General features: G+C 44.3%; 1 protein-coding gene across 4 annotated transcripts in view; it reads right to left on the reverse strand.

Annotated features, from left to right (window-relative positions):
• YTHDC1 (YTH domain containing 1) overlaps positions 1-21,352 on the reverse strand; it is a 1,387,762-nt gene that overhangs the window by 1,031,406 nt on the left and 335,004 nt on the right. For all 4 annotated transcript variants that reach the window (XM_044064303.1, XM_044064301.1, XM_044064302.1 and 1 more), the window contains exon 4: positions 20,842-21,256. In XM_044064303.1, the coding sequence (XP_043920238.1) occupies positions 20,842-21,256 (415 nt within the window). The remainder of the gene's footprint in view (positions 1-20,841; positions 21,257-21,352) is intronic.

Raw genomic sequence — 21,352 nt, forward strand, 5'->3', positions numbered from 1 at the left:
ATGATCCTTGGACGGTCTTCTTTGATCTTCAATAGCACCTTGTGCATCAAAGGAAGAGGTGGGAATGCATATGATGTCAGGTTTTTCCAACTGAAAGATAGGGAGTCCACCTTCCAAGCAAGTGGGTGGTATGCCCTCGTGTAGAATTTTTTCAATTGGTGGTTGTGTGGGGATGCGAATAAGTCTATTTATGGTAGTCCCCATTTCTCTGTAATGGATTTGAAGATGTCTGGATGTAGCATCCATTCGTGGGCATCCATGGTAGTTCTGCTTAGGATGTCTGCTAGTATATTTTCTTTCCCTGGTACAAATATTGCTTGTAACTGAATGTTGAAGCTCAGGGCCACATTCCAGAGGTCCATTGCCATCCGGCATAGAGGGTATGAATGTGTGCCTCCCTGTTTGTTGATGTACCACATAACTGTGGTGTTGTCCGTCCTTATCAGCAATTGACCCTGTCGAAGAAATGGTCTGAATGTCTGAATTGCCAGTTTTACTGCCAGCATCTCCTTTTGATTTATGTGTAGGTTCAGCTGGTCTTGAGTCCATAAGCCTTGTATGCACTTGTCCAGCATGTGTGCCCCCCAACCGAGGTCTGAGGCGTCCATTGTGATAGTCTGGCTTGGTTGAGTGCTGTGGAAGGGCAGCCCTTTGTTCGATTGACAGGCCTGAGCCCACCATTGGAATTCTTGTTTCAGGCATGGAATTATTGGAATTTGGGTTTCTAGGCTGTGCTTGTGCTGAGACCATAAATTCCTTAGGTACCATTGTAACTTTCTCATATGTAGTCTGGCATGTGGAATCAGTATTATGCAGGATGCCATGTAACCCACGGCTTGCAGGACTTTCCTTGCTGTTAGCTGGTTCTGCTTTGTTAATGCCATGAAATAGAGAGGAAGGTGCTTCTGTTTTTCTGCTGTGAGGGATGCCATTTGATTTGATGTGTCCAGCTCTGCACCCAAGAAAGTTATCCTCTGGGATGGTATCAGCCTTGACTTTTTTATATTGACTGTGTATCCCAGGGCTTGCAGTATATGAATGACCTTTTTCAAATCTTTTTCTAATTTGTTTTTGTTGTCCGCTTGTAACAGGCAGTCGTCCAGGTAAGGGTAAATTTGAATTCCCTGAAGCCTGCAATGAGCAATTACTGATGCCAAGCATTTCGTGAATACTCTGGGCGCAGTAGATAAGCCAAAGGGCAATGCTGAGAATTGATAATGCTCTGATCCTGCAAGAAATCTGAGGTATCTTCTGCAATTTGGTCGTATGGGGACGTGCAGGTATGCCTCCTTGAGATCTAGAGTTACCAGCCAAGACTCCTTGCCCAGCATGGGAAGAAGCTGCTGTAGGGTCAGCATTTTGAATTTTGGAACAATGAGGTATGTGTTTAGAGCGGACAGGTCGAGAATAGGTCTCCATTGGTTTTCTTTTCTTGGCACCAGGAAAAGTCTGGAGTAAAATCCTTGTCCTTGTTCCATAGACGGTACCCTTTCTATAGCTCTCATCCTTAGTAAGTGGTGTATTTGTTGTAGAGCTTTTGTCTTCTGATTTGGAGGTAGGTTTGGCATTCCTCTCTTCCTTGGTAGAGTATGGAAGTGAAACCTGTAACCTTGGTCTATTGTCTGCAAAATCCATTTGTCTCCTGTGATGTGATGCCAGTTTACTGAAAATAAGGCTAGTTTTCCGCCTAAGGGTGCTTCTAGTTGTTCCCTGGTAGGCGGTCTCAGAGCCAAGTCACTGTGATTGTCCTGTGGAAGTGGTGGTGGCTGGATCTGTGGCAGTACCAGCTGGTTGTTAGGCTGCCACTGACGTCCCCTGTAGGCACCTCTGGATTGACCCCTGCCTCTTGGGCGCCTATTCCTGCCTCTCTGAGCTCTGGAGGTGTCTGGAAAGGACCAATTCTTGGAAGGCCAGTTCCTACTAAACCTTGGAGGCTGGACCTGCAAGAAATCCTTCACTGTCTGGACAGATTTTGCTTTCTCTTCCACCTTCTTCAGCACCTGCTGTGCGGGGGAGCCAAACAAATTAAGCTTATCCATGGGAGCATCTAAGAGCTTTGATTTAACATGGTCTGGTAAGGACTGCTCTTTTAACCATGCATGCCTTCTGATCACTGTACCAGTCATAGCTGATCTAAAGGAAGCCTCCAGTGCATCATAGCCGCATTTTAAAGAATGATTACTGACCTGCTGAATGTTATGTACCATTTCCTGAACAGATTTTTTGTCTAATGGTTCAGACGAGGACAGTTTTTTAGTTAACTGATCTAACATAAATTCCTGATACTGAATCATGTGGAATTGACAGTTTAAGGCCCTAGCCGAAAGAGTAGCAGAAGTGTAAACTTTTTTACCCCATCTCTCTAAGGCCCTAGATTCCCTTTCAGAGGGGAGGGTTTTTTTGGCAGAGGTAGCTGCTACAGCCTTGGGTCCCTGGGATATAGTTTCAGGATCTGCAAAAGGGGCCTTATACAAATGAGAATGTGTGTCCGGAACCCTGTAGTACCTGTCGGGCTTAGCAGGGGCCGGAGGGAGAGAATCAGGAGCAGTACAAGCATCATTAAATGCATCATCCACAACAGTGAGTACTGGCGGAATGGCTAAAGGCCTATGCTGTGGCAAATGCAAAAAGGTCCTAAGCCTTTTCCTAGAGTCTGAAAAATCCTGGCCCTGCCATTGAAATTGTTCCCTCATAGCATGCAAGGTTTCCCCAAAAGAAAATTCCTCAGGCGGAGAGGCAGAAGGAATGGAGTCTTCTGCATCAGAGTCCTCATAAGGAGAATAAGGGCCCTCTGGAGGGTTTGTATTATCTGAATCATCAGAGGAGTAATCAGAAGAAACTGGCTCAGGGGGCTCTGCTCTAGGCCTCTTCTCTGGAGGTGGGTGAGAGGCCCTGTCAGGGTGAGGTTGGGACCCCCGGATCAAAGAAATGAGATCCTCTGCTAGACTAAGCATTTGAGAACTAGAGCTAGGCCTGTGAGAGGGGGTCTTAGCAGGCACAGTTTTGGTAGATTTTGCTGCTTTAGCCCTGGCAAAAGCCTTAATCGACATGGATGCAGGGGGCCTAGCAGCTCCACGTGCAGGAGTAGATATATCTAAAGGTATAGTATCAGATAAATCCTGTGAACCTGCAAGAGCAGGTGGGATTTCAGTAGCAGATTCAGCCATGCTGGATGAGGCCTCGGAAGGATGCAAGCTTTCGGCTAAAGGAAGAACCGTGGACTCGGTTTCAGCCGAAACCGAGACACTTGCGGCTGACTTGACCGCGGTTTCGGCCGAAACCGCGGACCGCGAGTGTCGGTCCTTTTCCTTGCGCTTTTTAGTTAATTGCGAAGTCGGAGTTTCCGACGGCATATTGTAAGCAAAAGTGGAGCTGAAAAACTCCTCAGCAAATTCCGACTGACGTCTAAGCGTCCGTCGGTTGAAAGAAGCACAGGCTAGACAAGCTGCTACGTCGTGGTCTGGGCCTAAACAAGGTAGGCAGTAAGAGTGGAAATCTTTATGAGGTATTTGTTTCCCACAAGTTAAACAGTTATTCACTTTTTCTGACATCGGCTGAGGCAAGAAAGAGTCCCCAGCGGGTACTTAGCTTTAGAAGTCTTGGTAGTAGTAATCTGTGGTTCTGACCGACCGGCACTTGCGAACAGCTTCTGCATGGGCAGCGGCAAGAAAGACTGAGGAAAATGGCGTCGGCTGATGCCTTTATACCCGCTGAACTGCAGCTATGACGTCGGGTGAAGTGCGACATCAGCAGAGGCCAGACCCAGACTTTGGAATCCGGCTGACCGAAGGGCTGCCTGAGGCCAAGACAACTCATTTGTAAGGACTGCAGATGCATCCTTGAAGGACATCAGGATATTTCAAAAGTGAAAACTGCAACAATGAATACTGCACTGAATATTATCAACTGCCAATAGAAATGAATGGAGGTTGATGCTGCTGGTTCAAACAAGGGGAAAAAAATAATTACTCTAGACAGAGCAGAAATCCCATGGTAAAGCAAGCTGCTTTCTAGGTGGTCTGACGTAGAACACCACCCCCCCTTGAGGAATTGCTTAACCTAAAAAGTCTAGAATACAAGGATGGCTCTATGGGTCAACAGGATGAGTTGCACATTAGCTAACCAGATATGAAAAAAATCTGACAGACCTTCCAGAAAGTACAGTTGTGTACACTTACCATAAATGTAGATGTTAGAGTGTGTTCACTGTTGCAGTCACATCATTTAGGTTATCAGCTTGCAGGATGCCCTCAGTTGGCCTGATTAATAAAGTCTTGGGTAATGAGTCAGTTGCTGTCCCTTCTTCCATGACATCAGGTCGTCCGGGGTATAAAACATGCAGCTGATGCCATTACATCAGTTTTTCTTGCTTCAGATGTCAGGTGCCCCCCCTAATGGGAAGCAATATAAAAGTACAAAGATATACCTCCAACAAAAAAAGCAAATACACCAAAAAGGCTTTTAAGCATAGTAAAGGAAAGTAGAGGTATAGCCGAAAGAAGTTAGGGGGCTGGAGGGAGGGTAACCAGGACTGCAACAGTGAATATACTCTAACATCTACATTTATGGTAAGTGTACACAACTGTACTATTGTTCTTTGTGTTTCACTGTTGCAGTCATTACATTTGGGTAGATTCCCAAAGCTAGGGTTGGGAGGAGGAATTTAGATAGCATTAGGGCCAGCTATAAGGCCCTGCAAGACTGCAGTGGCAAAGCCAGCTCTGGATTTAGAAAAAATTGGCAAATGATAATGCTTGGTGAAAGTATGTACAGAACTCCAGGTAGCAGCTTCTAGGATGTCCCGGTAGGGACGCCTCTGAAAAAGGCTGTAGAAGTAGATGCAGCCCTGGTGGAGTGAGGTCTGATCCCCTGGGGTATAGGATTTCCATAGTGCTTACAGCAGAAATGAATGCAATGGCTTATCCATTTAGAAATGGTTTGCTTTGAAATAGCCTTCCCTTCTGCCCCTGCAGCAAATGCCACCAGCAGTTGTTCAAATTTCCTTTGAGGTTTAGTCCTGTCCAAGTAAAATCTAAGTTGTCTGTGCATATCTAAGGAATGCAGTATCCGTTCCCCTTTATTCTGTGGATTGGGAAAGAAGGTTGGCAAATTAATGGACTAATTAAGAACCACACTGGATACCATCTTGGGCATGAAGGATGGATTGGTTCTGAGGGACACCCTGTCCGCATGAAAGATGATGAAAGGCTCCACTGTCATAAGGGCCTGTAATTCAGATACCCTTCTAGATGAAGTGATTGCTAAAAGGAAAGCGGTTTTCCAAGAAAGACATTTTAAGTCTGCAGTAGCAGCTGGCTCAAAAGGAGGTAGAGTGAGTTTCTCCAAGACAAAGTTAAGGTTCCAGTCTAGTGTTGGAGCTCTCCTGGGTGGTCTCAAAATTTTGCCCCCTCTGAGGAACTGCTTGAGCAGTGGATGAGAGAAGAGGGGAAGTTCTGTGTTATAATGAGCTGAAATGGCTGAGGCGTGGATTTTAATGGAGGAAAAAACAGGCCCTTGTGACGCATCTCAGTTAAGTATTGTAAAATCTGAGGTAAACTGGGTGTTGCTTTGCTCATCCCTTGAGATTGGTTCCAGGCACAGAATCTTTTCCATTTTTCATCATTTGATTTTCTAGTACTAGGCCTCCTAGCCACTTAAATGACATACATCAAAGGTTTGCTGAGGGATAGTAAAGGAGAGATTAAGTAATTAGCCAGGCTGCAAGGTTTAGCGTTAGAAGTTGAGGGTGCAGAATCTGGTTCTCCTGCTGAAACAGCAAGGAAAGAGTCTGAGGCAGGTGCCATGGAGACAACCGTGACGCACTGAGCAGGAGGGGGGTACCAGTGTTGGCGCGGCCAGTCTGGAGCAATCAAAATCATCATTGGTTTGTCCTATTTGATTTTTAGTAGTACTTTGGCGAGCAGAGGCAGAGGGGGGAAGGCATAGACTAATAGGTTTTTCCAGCTGAAGGACAGAGCATCCACTTTCCAGGCTTGATTGTGGCGAGTCCTTGTGCAAAATTTGTCCAATTGGTTGTTCTGGGGAGAGGCAAACAGGTCTATATCTGGGCTCCTCCATTTGCTTGTCAACATGTTGAAAGTCCTTGGTTCCAGTTTCCACTCATGTGGGTCTATGAGGTTTCTGCTTAGTCCGGCTGACAGTGTATTTAATTTTCATGGCAGGAATTGAGCTTGTAGGTGCACTTGGTAGCTCAAGGCTCTGTTCCACAATGCCATGGCTAGTCTGCAGAGGGGGTAAGAATGTGTACTCCCCTGCTTGTTTATGTACCACATAACAGTGGTGCTGTCAGGCTTTTCCATTAGTTGTCCTGGAAGAATGTGGTCCTTGAAGGCTGTCAGAGCATTCTGTACAGCTAACATTTCTTTTTGATTGATATGCAGGTGCATTTGACTTGGGTTCCATTTGCCCTGAATGCACTTCCCTACCAGGTCAGCCCCCATGCATAGTCTGCTGCGTCTGTTAGGGTTTGGGCGGCAGGGGGTGGTGTGAAAGGTAGCCCCTTGTTTTGGTGGCAGGCCTCTGCCCACCAAAAGAACTCTAGGCGTAGGCAAGGTATGATAGGAATCATTGTTTCTAGGGCCTAAGAATGTTCACACCATAGGCTTTTTAGATACCATTGTAGCTTCCTCATATGCAGTCTTGCATATGGAATTAGAAGAATGCAGGAGGCCATGCACCCCAAGGCTTGCAATATCTGTCTTGCAGATATAGCAGGGTTTTTGTGGCCACTTGTTTGAAGTAGGTTGTCAAATTAATTTGTTTCTCTGGTGTGAGGTAAGACCATCTGGGAAGTTGTATTCAAGCTTGCTCCCAGGAATATAATTTGTTGACAGGGTACCAGGGGCGATTTCTTTTCGTTTATGGTGTACCCCAGACAAGTTAAAACCCTTTGTACAAAGGCCAGATGATTCAAAAGTATGTCCTGGCTTTCTGCCTGAATTAGACAATCGTCCAGGTACGGGTATATTTGAATATTTCTTTGCCTGCAAAATGCAATAACTGGAGCTAGGCACTTTGTGAATACCCTGGGCGCAGTAGATAAGCCAAAAGCCAGAGCAGATAACTGATAGTGCGTGTAGCCTGCTTTGAAGCGTAGGTATCCTCTGCAAGATTCCCTGATTGGGATGTGCAGTTATGCTTCTTTTAAATCTAGTGCTGCCAACCAGGCATCTTTGCCTAGAATAGGAAGTAATTGGTGAAGAGTCAGCATCATGAATTTTGGAATCTCTAAAACTCCAGGACAGGACGCCATGAATCGTCTTTTCTGGGTACCAGGAAAAGTCTCGAGTAGAAGCCTTGTCCCATTTCCTCTTCTGGTACCAGCTGAATAGCCCCCATGCTTGAGAGAAAGTACGGGTTTTTGGGCCTCTGCCCATTGATTTGGGGGTAGGTCCGGCCACCCGCTTGGTGTTGGCAACGTGTGGAAGTGAAATCTGTATCCCTGGGACACTATATTTAAAACCCATTTGTCCTGGGTAATAAGTTCCCAATTCCTTGCATGAAGAGCAATCTTTCCCCCCAAAGGGGCAGTCAGTTGCTAAATGCTTGGAAATTTTAAAAGGAAGTAATTGAGACAGTTTACCATAGGGGGGAGTCTTATTATTCCCAGATTTGGAAGTGGAGCCCCCCCCCCCCCCCCACCACTGCTTAGTTGTGCGTGTCCCCTGGGACTGAAACCTGGGTTTTTTGCTGTGTCTGGGTTTGGCTTGAGAAGACCTGGAAGGGGCTGGAAAGGACCAATTCTTAGTGGGTCAGTGCCTACTAAATCTAGGAGGCTGAACTTGTAAAAAAATCTTTAACAGTTTGCATAGATTTAGCTATATCTTCCATCTTTTTAAGAACTTCCTCAGCCTTGTTGCCAAACAGGCAGTCCTGATTTAAAGGAGCATCCAACAATTTAGCTTTAACATGATCAGGCAAAGATTGCCCCTTAAGCCAAGCATGCCTTCTGAGCACAGACTCAGTAACAGCAGCCCTGTCTGCAAGAGGCCTCTAACGAATCAAAACCACATTGCAAAATATGTTTTCCAACTTGTTCAGCAGAATGCATTAAATCCTGTAATTCTTTATTTTCCACACAGTCAGGAATCAACATAGTTTTCTGTTTAAGCAGTCCAATAACATGTTGCTGATACTTCAACATATGAAACTGGCAGTTTAAAGCCCTAATGGCCAAGGTTGCAGAAGTGTAAACCTTCTTACCCCATCTATCCAGCGCCCTGCAGTCTCTATCAGAAGGGGTAGGATTTTTAGCAGTAGAAGCCTTAATGCCCTTGGACCCCTGTGAAATTGTCTCTGGATCTGCAATAGGATTTTTAAAAAAGGAACTTGCGGGACTCAGGGGCCCTGTAGTATCTGTCAGGTTTTCTGGGAGCAGGACGCAGGGAATCAGGGGCCAAACTAGATTCCGAAATGTCATCATCAACAATGTCTAGTACAGGAGGAATAACTAAAGGCCTATGCTGAGATAGGAAAAGGAAATCCCTAAGCCTCTTTTTTGAATCGGAAAAATCCTGGCTTTCCCAGTGGAAATGCTCCCTTAGAGTATGTAAGGTTTCCCCAAAAGAAAAATCCTCAGGAGGGGAAGCAGAGGGAAAGGAGTCCTCTGCATCAGAATCTTCATAAGTAGATAAGGGCAAATCCAGATCATCAGAAGAATCAGAAAAAACAGAATCCTGATCAGAAGATTCATAATCAACTTCAGTCCTAGGCCTCTTGGGGGGGGGGGGGGGGGGGCTACCCCCGATTAGAATTATTAGATGTTTAGCCTTTCTTATTTGTTTTGTAGGCATAGAGGCTGAGCATGTGGCCTGGGCTTCGGTTTTTTTAGACATGGATCGAGATTTAGGCCTAAGTAAAGGAGGAGGCGTTGATTTAATATACAAGTCCGTAGGTCTGAATACACCCTTAGAAGCCGGTGCCTGCGCAGTAGCTCCGGACCCATCCAAGGTAGAGACATCTGCGGGTTCCATAGTGGACGCATCTTGCGGCATACCAGACTCCGAATGGGTCTCAGTAAAGGCCTGCGAATCAAAAGTAGCGGGTATCAGAGGCTGCGAAAGCGCCTCACTGAGTACCGGCGAACTGGCGACTGGCTTAGGAGAAGCGTCATCAGCAGTTTTGGACCTCGGCGGCCTGTCTTTATCTTTGCATTTTTTTCGGAATCCCGGTAGTCGGATGGCTAACAGACGACATTTCTGGATAATTAAACCAAGAACTGAAATATTTAGAGGCGAAAATATACCGACGACGGATAGTGCGCTGATTAAATAAAGCACAAAACTGACAGCAAGGTATGTCGTGGTCAGGGCCTAGGCAAGAAATACAGTACGAATGAAAATCTTTATGAGGTATTTGCTTTCCACAAGTAATGCAATTATTAACTTTTACTGACATCGGTAAGGAGCAAGAAAAAGCTTCCCCAACGGGGTACTTAGCTTTAGTTGAAGACTTCGGTTCTGAAACTCGAAAATGAAAATTTCAGGAGTCGGCCGACCAGCACTTGCAAACTGCTTCTGCTTCGGGCACCGCATGGCAAGAAAGACTGATGTAATGGCATCGGCTGCATGTTTTATACCCCTGACGTCATGGAAGAAGAGACAGCAACTAACGCAAGACCCAAGAGTTTGTTAATCAGGCCGACTGAGGGCTACCTGCAAGCTGATAACCCAAATGTAATGACTGCAACAGTGAAACACGAAGAGCATCCAATGAAATTCTAGATCCTTTCCCTTGAGTGGCACAAGAAAGAGAATTGTTTCCACTTTGTCACGCAACATTTTACTGTGTTGGATTTCCTACCCTCCTTCAGGATGTTTGGCATGTCCTCTGAATATTTCTGCATTCCTGGAAGTAGAACAACATTACCCAGTCAGTCTTTGTCTGCCCCAAGTTGGTTTGCAGCAGGGACCCCTATTTTTTGTCTATACGTCTGCTCACTCAAGCGATAATTTATGTTTATGAGAGTCAGCCAATGTTGTCTTGGCAAAAAAAAAAAAAAGCACTACAAGTTTTTTTTTGCTTTTTTTTCCTCCTTCATTTGGCGAACAGAATAGGGTGTGGGAGGGAAAAAACTGACCTTTGCAAATTAGGAAGAGGTCACCAATTTCTCAGGCCCCTGGAGTTGCTACCCTGGTGCAAAACTACCTCTGCCGCTTGTTCCAATGTGAGGCAATACATCCATGTTTAATTTAGACTCTTAGGGGTCCTGCCTGGGATCTGCTCAACTTGTCTGCTACTACATTCTTTATTGCTGAGATACAGGTGGCCATCATGGACATCCCCACTTCTGAAGCTATCTCCCACACTTACATGACCAACCAGTAGATTTAGCAGGCCTAAGTCCCACAGTCTTTACTTAACACATTCCTGTGGTATCGCCTGTCTTCACTAGCAGTATCCTGCTTTCTAGATCAGAATGAGTGCCATCAATTCCTTGATGGTTAAGCATTTTGTCTCCCTTCTGTACCCCCCCCCCCCAAGTTCCTTAGTTGCAGTTTTTTTCATATGGTTGGGTACATACTTCTCAAATGTACAGATTTTCACAAATGTCCAGATTTTTGCCTCAAAATTTTGGTCTGTTCCTCATAAAACCTGTGGGCTTCTAGCAAATCACTGGGATGAAATAAGGAATGAAATCACTAAATAATGACATAGTTGCGTTTCAGACTTCATATCCATTAGAAAATGCATTTTAACACAAACCCTACTACTCTAACTACTTTCTAAGTTTATAAGAGCAATATTTAAAATCTGTCCCTATTTTTGGGCCTTTGTCCCCTCATTATGTAAGGCTTTGTCCAGATTTCTTGAGCTAACAGGTTGAGAGGTATGGATGGGGAACCTGGAAGGGCACAGCGAGTTCACCAAGAGATTCCCCACCTCAACAACCCCCCCCCAAATGGCAGTTCAAACATCTCAGTTTCCAATGGGTGTATGTTCTGGCACCAGCTGCTCAAGTACAACTGGAGTTTCTTCATGTGAAGGCTTGTTAAGATCATCAACATGCATGCTGCCACACACTCTAATAATGTGAGGTATTCTCAGTCTCCAATCTCTTCCTCCTTTACAGTACTGCAGAAGTAACTCGGGCAGTAGTTACAATTTATCTAGAATGCAGAAGGCTCTGAATCGACAAGTATCCAGGCACACACACAAGAAAAACACTTTCTGTAAGTAACTCTAAACATGCAGTGTTGGTGTCGCGCATCTATATCACTTTGTAGAATCACAAATCAGGGAACGTCTAATCCAAACACCTTTTCATCCAATCTACTAATCAGACGGAGTTTTCAGCAAGATTTTTCCTAGGGCAAACCAACAGTAGGGCATCATCTGCAATTTGTCTTTTTCCCCACTGTAGTGTGATCTCGGAGATGGTATATTTAGTTAGGGAATGTGTGGGGGAAGTGGTCCCCCACCTGGGAAAGTGTCAAGTTTTACGGTTTTGTTCATGGTCACTAGGGTCGACTACCATGGGTTTGCCCTAGGAAAAATTTCACTGAAAACTCAGTTCAGTGATCAGTAGCTTTGATGAACAGCTGTTTGACAAACAGGCGTCCTCTAATTTGTCATTCATCAAAGTGATATAGACCCAGTGCCACTGTGGCTCTTACGGGAAAACTCAATACCTGTCTGTCCGGAGGTTCTTGTTGGTCCAGCGGCAGTAATACCAGCATGTTATGTTGGAGGTCTTGGGTTTAAGTCCCAAAAGACAGCCATTATCATCTTTTCAATTCCACAAATCCAAGGAAGAGGCAAGGATTTTGGCTTTGGAAAACAGAGGTTCCCCTATACTACTACTGGGCATCAAACTAATCCTTAAATAGAAGCCTAACAGCTATTTAAGCATTCTTTCAGTGAGTGAAAATGCCACAAATTTAATTTCTTGCAACTTACAGTGTTGAGTGATGGTGGAGTTTAAGGTTTGGCAGTGCCCCCCATATGGGAACAGGGGGCAGTGAGAGGAAGACCACATGGATCTAGCATTATGAAATGTGCATAACTTTCTCTGAACCCATAAAAATCCAGTTATAATGGTTTCAGTCCTACCCAGGAAAATGCTAGAAGCATTGAACCTGTATAACTGGATTTTTATGGTTCAGAGAAACAATAAAAGAATTTAGATTTATATCCTATGGTTTTTTTCTTCCTTGCATTGCTAAGCACAATGGTTTTATTCAACCAAGTCCCATAAGTTTTATCTCTCTTTTCTGGATAGCTGAGGCCTCAAGTTCCTACCACTGGAAATGTTCTTTCAAAAGACAAAGGGTATGTCCTCCAAGGTGAATCATAAGCCAGAATGCTCATTCCCCACCCATCATCTGTGGCACAAGACAGGGGAGAGGACATCTCACATCTATCATTCATGTCTTTGCCCTCACCCCACCCTTAGATGAGTCAAAACAGCCCACAAGGGACAACTCCCTATTCTTTTTGTGAGGCTGGACTCCAGACAGTGTGGGTGACTCTTGATCAGGTTGTAGACTTTGTAAGAAATGCAGCTTCCAAAGAAAAAGCAGAACATCTGGCAAAGAAAAATGAACAACTCCTAGACATGTGAGAACCTACTTGGAAAAAAAGATCCACCTGTGGGGAAAAGTTAATTCTAGAGAGATCTGGAAATAATAAGATGGCTTTATCTCAATGTCAGAAAGAACATAAGTATCAGTAGGTGGAAGGGACACAACAGGAGGAGGCATCAGCTGTGGGCTAAAGCATCTGCCTCCCCTGAAACAGATGCCCTTGTGACCTCATACAACTGAAGGAGGTTACACAAGCATCGCATACACTGCCAGCAGAAGTTTTGGCTGCTGTCTTTTTCCTACACTAACAATGCTTAGAGAACCTCTGCTTATGCAAGGTGAAAATGACTACTACCAAATCGGACTTCCTTTGTCCTACTGAAAAATGCTTTCCATGCCTCTGAAAAGCGTGCAAAGTGTGCACTCTGAAATGAGCCATTTTTACTAAATGGAGCACAATGCTTTGACACTTGAAGCCGAAGACAGAGTAGGCACTGAAAATTAAAGCCCAGCAGAAGTCTAGGTCAGCTGAAAGAATATTTGTTGGCAACCTCTCCCAAGGATTCATCAATTCTGGAAACATGTCTGGGTAAAAAAAAAAAAAAAAAAAAAAAAAAAAGTTGAATATAGCAATTTAACAAACTCTACAAAGAGCAGAGAAAAAATCCCAAAAGGCTACTTACCACAGCTCCAATGGGTGCTTGAATGCTACCAATAGATGGACATCTGAATCCTTACATGTCAGAAAAGAACTGAAGATGACAGACACATCTCTGATTTAGTGACTTACATAGTATGGAAAAGTGCACCTGGCACAGAATGTGAGAAAATCCTAGAAGTCAATTTAACAGATTATGGCAAACATCTTGTTTTACTTGAGAAAAAGTGGAACGCTTCCAGGCTTCAAAAAGTACAGTTTTGTACCTACCATAAATGTAGATGTTCGAAGATCCACATTGCTGCAGTCCTAACACTTGGGTAGTCCGCTGTCCCTCGGTCGGCCCGAATATCAGAGTATAAGGCTGACGTCGGTCAAGGCGCATTTGACTGACATCAGAACGTCAGGGTACAAATGCGCATGACCGACGTCATATCCTCAGTCTTTTCTTGCCCCAGATGTCAGAAGACCCTAAAAGGAAAGGTCAAAACCCATAGACAACAACTAAACAACCAACCAGCCTAACACCAAAAATATGTACAATATATACAATATATACACTATACCTCAGAGGGATAACCCAGCCCACACAACCACCTCAAACTACAGAGGGAAGGAGGGAGGGTAAATTGGACTGCAGCAATGTGGATCTTGAACATCTACATTTATGGTAGGTACAAAACTGTACTATGTTCTTCATCTCACATTGCTGCAGTCCTAACACTTGGGTAGAATCCCAAAGCAGAGGTAAGGGAGGATGGCTAAACTATAATGAAGCAGGGGCTGCCAAAATGCCCTGCAACACAGCAGTGGCAAAACCAGCCCTGGATTTAGAGTACAGAGGAAGGTGGTAATGCCTAGAGAAGGTATGCACTGAACTCCAAGTGGCTGCCTCCAAAATATCCTTAGTAGCCACCCCCTCAAAAAGCTGTTGAAGTGGCAGTAGCCCTAGTGGAATGAGGCCTAATCCCAGCTGGAATCTCTTTGCCATGATGGGAATAACAGAAAGCAATGCAAAATCCAATCCACTTAGAAATAGTTTGTTTTGACACGGGCTTGCCCTGAGAGCACAAAGCAAAAGAAACTAATAACTGCTGAGATTGTCTGAACCCTTTAGTTCTGTCCAAATAATATCGCAACTGCCTGTGTACATCTAAAGTGTGCAAAATCTTTTCCCCTTTAGTCTGGGGATTTGCATAAAAAGTAGGCAAATGAATAGTTTGGTTTAAAGCCACACTAGAAACCACTTTAGGCATAAAGGAAGGATTAGTGCGTAAAGATACCCTATCCTTATGGAAAATTAAGAAAGGCTCAACTGCCATAAGGGCCTGCAATTCAGAAACCCTTCTTGCAGAGGTAATGGCCAACAAAAAGCAGTCTTCCATGACAAATATTTCAACTCAGCAGTAGCTGCAGGCTCAAAAGGTTGTAGAGTGAGTTTCTCCAACACAAAATTGAGATCCCAAGCAGGAGCAGGAGCTCTCGTGGGGGTCTTATATTCTTTGCCCCTCTAAGAAATTGCTTGAACAAAGGATGAGAAAACAATGGTGGGTCACAGTCGTAGTGAGCTGAAATTGCTGCAGCATGAATCTTAATAGAAGAGAAGGACAAACCTTTGTCCAATAACTCAGTAAGATATTGAAGAGCCACACTTAAATCAAGCTCAGAAACATCCAAATCCTTAGCTGCACTCCAAAATAAAAATCTCTTCCATTTGTCTGCGTACACTTTCCTTGTACTAGGCCTTCTAGCTTCCAAAATCACATTCAAAACTTGTTGTGGAAGTTGAGACCCTTTATGGTTTAAAACAGAATATGCCATGCTGTTAGGTGAAGAGAGTGAAGCTTGACATTGAGCAAATGACTGTCCTCCTGGGACAACAGATGAGGAATCAAAGGCAAAGGCCATGGAGGCTTCCGTACCAGACTTCTCAGTAATGGGTACCAGTGCTGTCGAGGCCAATCTGGAGCTATTAAAATCATCCTTGGCTTGTCTTGTCTGACCTTTAGGAGCACCTCTGGAAGAAGAGGCAGAGGTGGAAAGGCATATACATGAAGATTTTTCCAACTGAAAGAAAGAGCATCCACTTTCCAAGCTGTGGGATGAAACCGCTTTGTGCAAAACTTTGGCAGCTGGTGGTTTAGTGGAGAAGCGAACAGATCTATGTCTGGAGTTCCCCAGGACACTGTCAATTTCTGAAATACATGAAGATCCAGTTTCCACTCGTGGGGATCCATGAATTGTCTGCTTAACACATCTGCTAAGGAGTTCTGTGCTCCAGGCAGAAACCTTGCCTGAAGACTTAGTTGTAAACTGAGAGCCGTCTCCCACAAAATCATTGCTTGCCTGCATAGAGGATAAGAATGTGTTCCCCCTTGCTTGTTGATGTACCACATGACAGTTGTGTTGTCTGTTAGAATCAACACCTGCCCTGGAAGAAGTAAATCCTTGAAAGCTATTAATGCAAACTGGACTGCTAACATCTCCTTCAAGTTGATATGTAGATGCTGTAGTCTGACAGGCCACTTGTCTTGTATCCACTTTCCATTTAGATGAGCTCCCCAAGCTTTGTCTGAGGCATCTGTTGTCAAAATTTGACTCGCCTCTGGCCGGGTCACAGAGAGTCCCTTGTTTAGGTGACATTCCTGAGCCCACCACAAAAATTCCTTTTGAATGCAAGGTATTATTTGAATGACAGTGTCCAGATGCTGGCAGTGCTGTGTCCATACATTTTTGAGATACCATTGCAACTTCCTCATATGCAGTTTGGCATTGGGAAGCACCAGAATACAAGATGCCATGAACCCTAAGGCTTGAAGGACTGTCCTTGCAGTCAGCCCGGACTGAAGAGATAGATGATGGAAGTAAAGGGAAAGATTCTTTTGTTTGTCCGGGGTTAGAAAGGCCATCTGGGATGCTGTATTCAGTCTTACTCCCAGAAAGCACATGTCTTGAGAGGGTACTAGACTGGACTTTATTTCGTTCACAGAATACCCCAAGCATCTTAGCACTGCTATCACATATTCTAAATGACGAAGAAGCTCGTCCCTTCCTTGAGCCAGTATCAGGCAATCGTCCAAATAAGGACAGATTTGTATTCCTTTTAGCCTGAAGAAAGCTATCACTGGAGCCAGAACTTTCGTAAATACTCTGGGCGCAGTAGATAAGCCAAAGGGCAATGCAGAGAACTGATAGTGAGAAGTCCCAGTCCGAAAACGCAGATACTTCCTGCAACTTAGCCTGATAGGAACATGAAGGTAAGCCTCCTTGAGATCCAAAGTTACCATCCAGTGATCCTTGCCCAGTAGAGGTAAAAGCTGTTGTAACGTCAACATTTTGAACTTGGGAATGTCCAGATAAGTGTTGAGGATAGATAAATCCAAAATTGGTCTCCACGTGTTCCCTTTTTTGGCACAAGGAACAGGCGAGAATAAAATCCTAGGCCCCTTTCTGGCATAGGAACAGGCTGTATGGCCCCTATTTGGAGTAACAGAGAAATTTGCTTGTGAGCCTCTATTCTTTGTTGAGGAGGAATGTCTGGCATGCCTTTGAAAGGAGGCAAGGTATGGAAATAAAACCTGTAACCGTGATGTATGATATCCAGTACCCATCTGTCTTGGGTAATCAAACTCCAATTTTCTTTGAAAAGTGCCAACCTTCCTCCCAAAGGTGCTGCCAGGCGAGAAGGTTCTGGCAGCTGAAAAAGTAGGTAATTGGGTCTGTTTACGAAAGGACTGACCCCTGCCCTCACCCGAAGACTGTGCAGGAGAACTCCCTGTCCTAGGCCTGAAAGAGCCCTGACCTCTGCCCCTGCCACGTCTAGATCTACCCCTAGACTGGGAATCATAAGAAGGATAAGTCCACCCTTTAGTAGGCCAATTTCTACTAAACTTTGGAGGCTGAACCTGCAAAAAATCTTTAACAGTCTGCATAGACTTAGCCTTGTCTTCCATTTTCTTTAAAACTGCCTCAACAGGAGAACCAAACAAGACATCAGATTGCAAAGGGGCATCCAAAATCCTAGTTTTAACATGGTCAGATAAATTTTGATCCCTCAGCCAGGCATGCCTGCGAAGAACTGACCCAGTGGCAGCAACCCTAGACGAGGCCTGTACAGCATCAAAACCACATTGCAAAGAATGCTTACCCACCTGTTCAGAAACATGCACTAAATCTTGTAACTCTTTACAATCAATACCTTCCAGAGTATCAACCTTAGATTTCAACTGTGAAAGGAGATAATTTTGATATTTCAACATGTGAAACTGGCAATTCAAAGCTCTCATGGCTAGAGTGGAAGAAGTATAAACTTTCTTTCCCCATCTATCCAAGGCCCTGGCCTCTTTATCTGCAGGAACAGTTCTTGACAACAGAAGCCTTTACACCCTTAGGCCCCTGGCTAACAGTTTCTGGGTCTGCCCTAGGACTCTTAAAAAGATACTTATGAGCTTCAGGCACCCTGTAATACCTATCTGGTTTAACAGGAGCAGGAGGCAAAGAGTCAGGATTAAGCGAAGCCTCTGCAAACACATCTTCCACTACATTCAGAACAGGAGGTATAGCTAAAGGCCTATGCTGGGGTAAAACAAAAATTCCCTAAGCCTTTTCCTGGAATCAGAGAAATCCTGACCTTCCCATTTAAAATGCTCTCTCATGGAGTGAAGGGTCTCTGAAAAAGAAAAATCCTCAGGAGGAGAAGCAGAAGGAGTAGAATCATCTACATCAGAATCAGAATAATGAGAATACTCCTGCAAGTCTTCAGCCGAAGACTCAGACACATCCGAAGCCTGCTCATAATCCCCCAACACAGGTTCCATCCTAGGCCTCTTATCAGGAGGGGGCATAGAGCCTCTAATTAAAGAAATTAAATCTTCTGCCATTTTAAGCATGTGCTTTTTGGGCACAGAACCTGAAGAACTAGGAGTGACACCCACAGAAGCAAAACTAGACCTGCCTCTAGGAGAAGCCTTGGAAGCAGAAAGAGAAGGCCTAGACACCTTAGGAAGGGAGGGAGTACAGTTACCTGAGAAGCCCCTACAGCCTGACCTGCCTCCTGGGAGGCCACATCCTGTAAAACACAGTTTCTCCCTGGGACTCCATAGAGGCCTCCGTCGGAACCACCGGTTCCACTGCGCCTCTAAAGAACCGGCGTCCGGTTCGGACGACTCCTCTAACCTAGGTTTAACTGCCTTGTCCTTGCGCTTCTTTGAGGAAGCGGCCGGAGCATCCGGCGGCATATTGTAATTGCACCGCTTCCCAAAGACCAACCTGGCACAATCCAACCTCGGCTTTATAGTGCGTTTATTGAACCTAGCACAAAAGCGACACCCAACAACGTCGTGCTCAGGTCCCAAACAAGGTATACACAAATTATGGTAATCCCTATGCGGTATCTGTTTCCCACAAGAAATACAGTTATTCACTTTTCTGACATCCGGTAAACCACTGAGGCAAGAAAAAACAAAATATTCCCCAGCGGGTACTTAACCAACTCTGACTTCGGTCTGAAACTCCGAATTGAAAAATTTCAGAGCGAGCGGCACTTGCAACGCTGCTTCTGCATCGGACCATGCGGCAAAAAAGACTGAGGATATGACGTCGGTCATGCGCATTTGTACCCTGACGTTCTGATGTCAGTCAAATGCGCCTTGACCGACGTCAGCCTTATACTCTGATATTCGGGCCGACCGAGGGACAGCGGACTACCCAAGTGTTAGGACTGCAGCAATGTGAGATGAAGAACATCAGCATCCGAGAGGGAAGACATAACAGATGGCTCAAAGCTCCATATACGTTTCCTCTCAAAATGAGGAGCCTTTTCTGAAAGGGCGTCAGGGTGCCTACAGGGAAACAAACAAGTCATTTCTGTGGAGACCTACAAGGAGTTGAAGTCTCATTACCCTTCTATGTCTCTGAAACAAATGCCAAAGCACCATCCACTGAATTCCTATGCCAATTGGTACTGGCAAAAGATACTCACCTAGCAGCGAGATCACCAAGACAGTTTACAAAGGTACAGCAGCAAATGGGATTTGGCCACTAGGCATCAGGAAAAAGGCCCAAATGGCAGAGAGAGAGAGACAAGAGAAGAAAGTACAACTGTGTAATATCTTACTGTAACAGTAGATGTCCCAATCATCACTGCTGCAATACTCTCTACCAATGGGAAATCCTGAAGAGGATAGCTGCACGTAAAGCCAGCATACCAAAGCCTTTATACCTTCCGGGTGCTATACACCAGTTGTATGCCTTACATCCACTGCGTGAGGTACACGTGTGACGTATGCACACCTACTCCAAAGAACTGAACTGCCGTAGTTTAACTGGAGGAACACCAGACAAAACAACATACATATCCAGGAAGGGAAGAAAAGGATAACCCTCTGCCAGAAAGAGCAACTGAAGATAATGGGGAAAGGAGGGGAGAGACAAAATACTGCAAAAGTGGGAAGTAGGACATCTACTGTTATGGTATGATCTTACACAACTGTACTATACCTTTCCTTATCACTATTGCAGTAATCTTTGCAGAAGGGAGGAGTGCACAGGAACCTTCCAAAAAAACCCATGCAACATGGCCCTGATTTTCAAAATAACATCCAACTTGTAAAGGTTTAGTACAGATGTGAACTGAAAACCAAGTTGCAGCTTCCAAAATGGATATAGTATCCAGACCCTTAAAAAAAACTCCAGAAATAAGCAAAAGAAAGCTGCTTGCCATGAAAAGAACAAAAAGAAATGGCTTTAGAAAGCCAGGAGGCGATAGTTTGCTTAGACACATTTTCAGAAGTGGAGGAGATATCAGCCTGCGCCCTTCATGTAAGGGGAGCTGTGGGAGTCAGAACAGCTAAGCAAGCAGCAACTTATTTCTCATACACAACAAACAGTACTGCCTTAGTGATTTTTACTAAATGCATGCGTCTCCCTTCTCTGCCTTGTCTTCTTTATCAAGAATTTAACAGGTACTAATGCAGGAAAGGCTTAAGTTCACAATTTCCTGCCATATCAAGAGATGAAGACACAACCCGATTAACGCACAAGACAACATTAGAGTTACAACATTCTGATGCAAACATGTACAATCTACTTAATGTAATGCCTTCCTCTATCCATGTGGGCTTTGCTAAATTATGTGGTTTCTTCATCTACCCCAAAGTCATACTGCAACTAAATTGGCAATACTCAAACTGGTTCAGAAGGAAAGGAGGTGAAGTGCGTCAAACAAGAAGACAAGCATTCTATGCAGGATTCGTTCCCCTGAGTAGTGCACAATTACTAACAATGACCACCAAGACTGGGTATGGCTCTTCCACAACCAAGAAATGGATGCAGAAGATACTGGAGAATAAATGAAAGAATGCAATGAGAATTGAAAACAACTTTTTCGGTAAAAAGCAAAGAAATATGTAGTGTGAAGCTGGAATAGATTAAAAGGGATTTCAAATATTCAGCTTGCATTTTTATGGCATGCAATAATGTGTTGTATATCCTGAGAAGAAACATATCATACTTGGCAACATAAAACATACAAAGCTTAAATGTTTTTTATGGATTTAATTACAAAAATACAAAGGTAACCTCAAAAATGAAAATAAAACAATATATAGTGCAAACCTGCAGTAAAGAAATCTTATTTACCTGATCTTTCCGAGCCAGAACCTGACCTTGAATCTCCATCGGAAAAAGATGCAGAATCAGAATCACTAGCTTCACTTCGTGTGTCAAAATCATTCTGCTCATTACCATCTCTCTGTTCTCGCTCCTCTTGTTTATTTGGTAGTGTAAGTGGTAGCTGCTGCTCTGGCTGCTGCTGTTCATACACTTCTCCCTCATGCTGTTCATCAGCATCATCTTCTTCCTCTTCTTCCCTATCATCCTCTTCCTCCTCCTCCTCCTCAATCTCTTCTTCATTGTCTGTATTATTGGCTTGCTCATCAGAGGACACACTGCTGCCATCCTCCTGATCCGAACCATATTCCTCAGAATTGACCTCTTCTTTGGAAGAATGACTAGACCGGCTGGTTCTCCGGGTTTCCACATTGTGTCTCGTTTTCTAATCATTTGTGTCAGTTAAAAAGAAAAAAATCAAATCAATAGTCTCAATGCACATATATTCCATGTTAAACTACTACAATGCTAAATTACTAAC

The sequence above is a fragment of the Protopterus annectens genome, chromosome 2.part2, assembly GCF_019279795.1.
Source record: "Protopterus annectens isolate FY-2018-M chromosome 2.part2, PAN1.0, whole genome shotgun sequence".
Classification (NCBI taxonomy): domain Eukaryota; kingdom Metazoa; phylum Chordata; order Ceratodontiformes; family Protopteridae; genus Protopterus; species Protopterus annectens.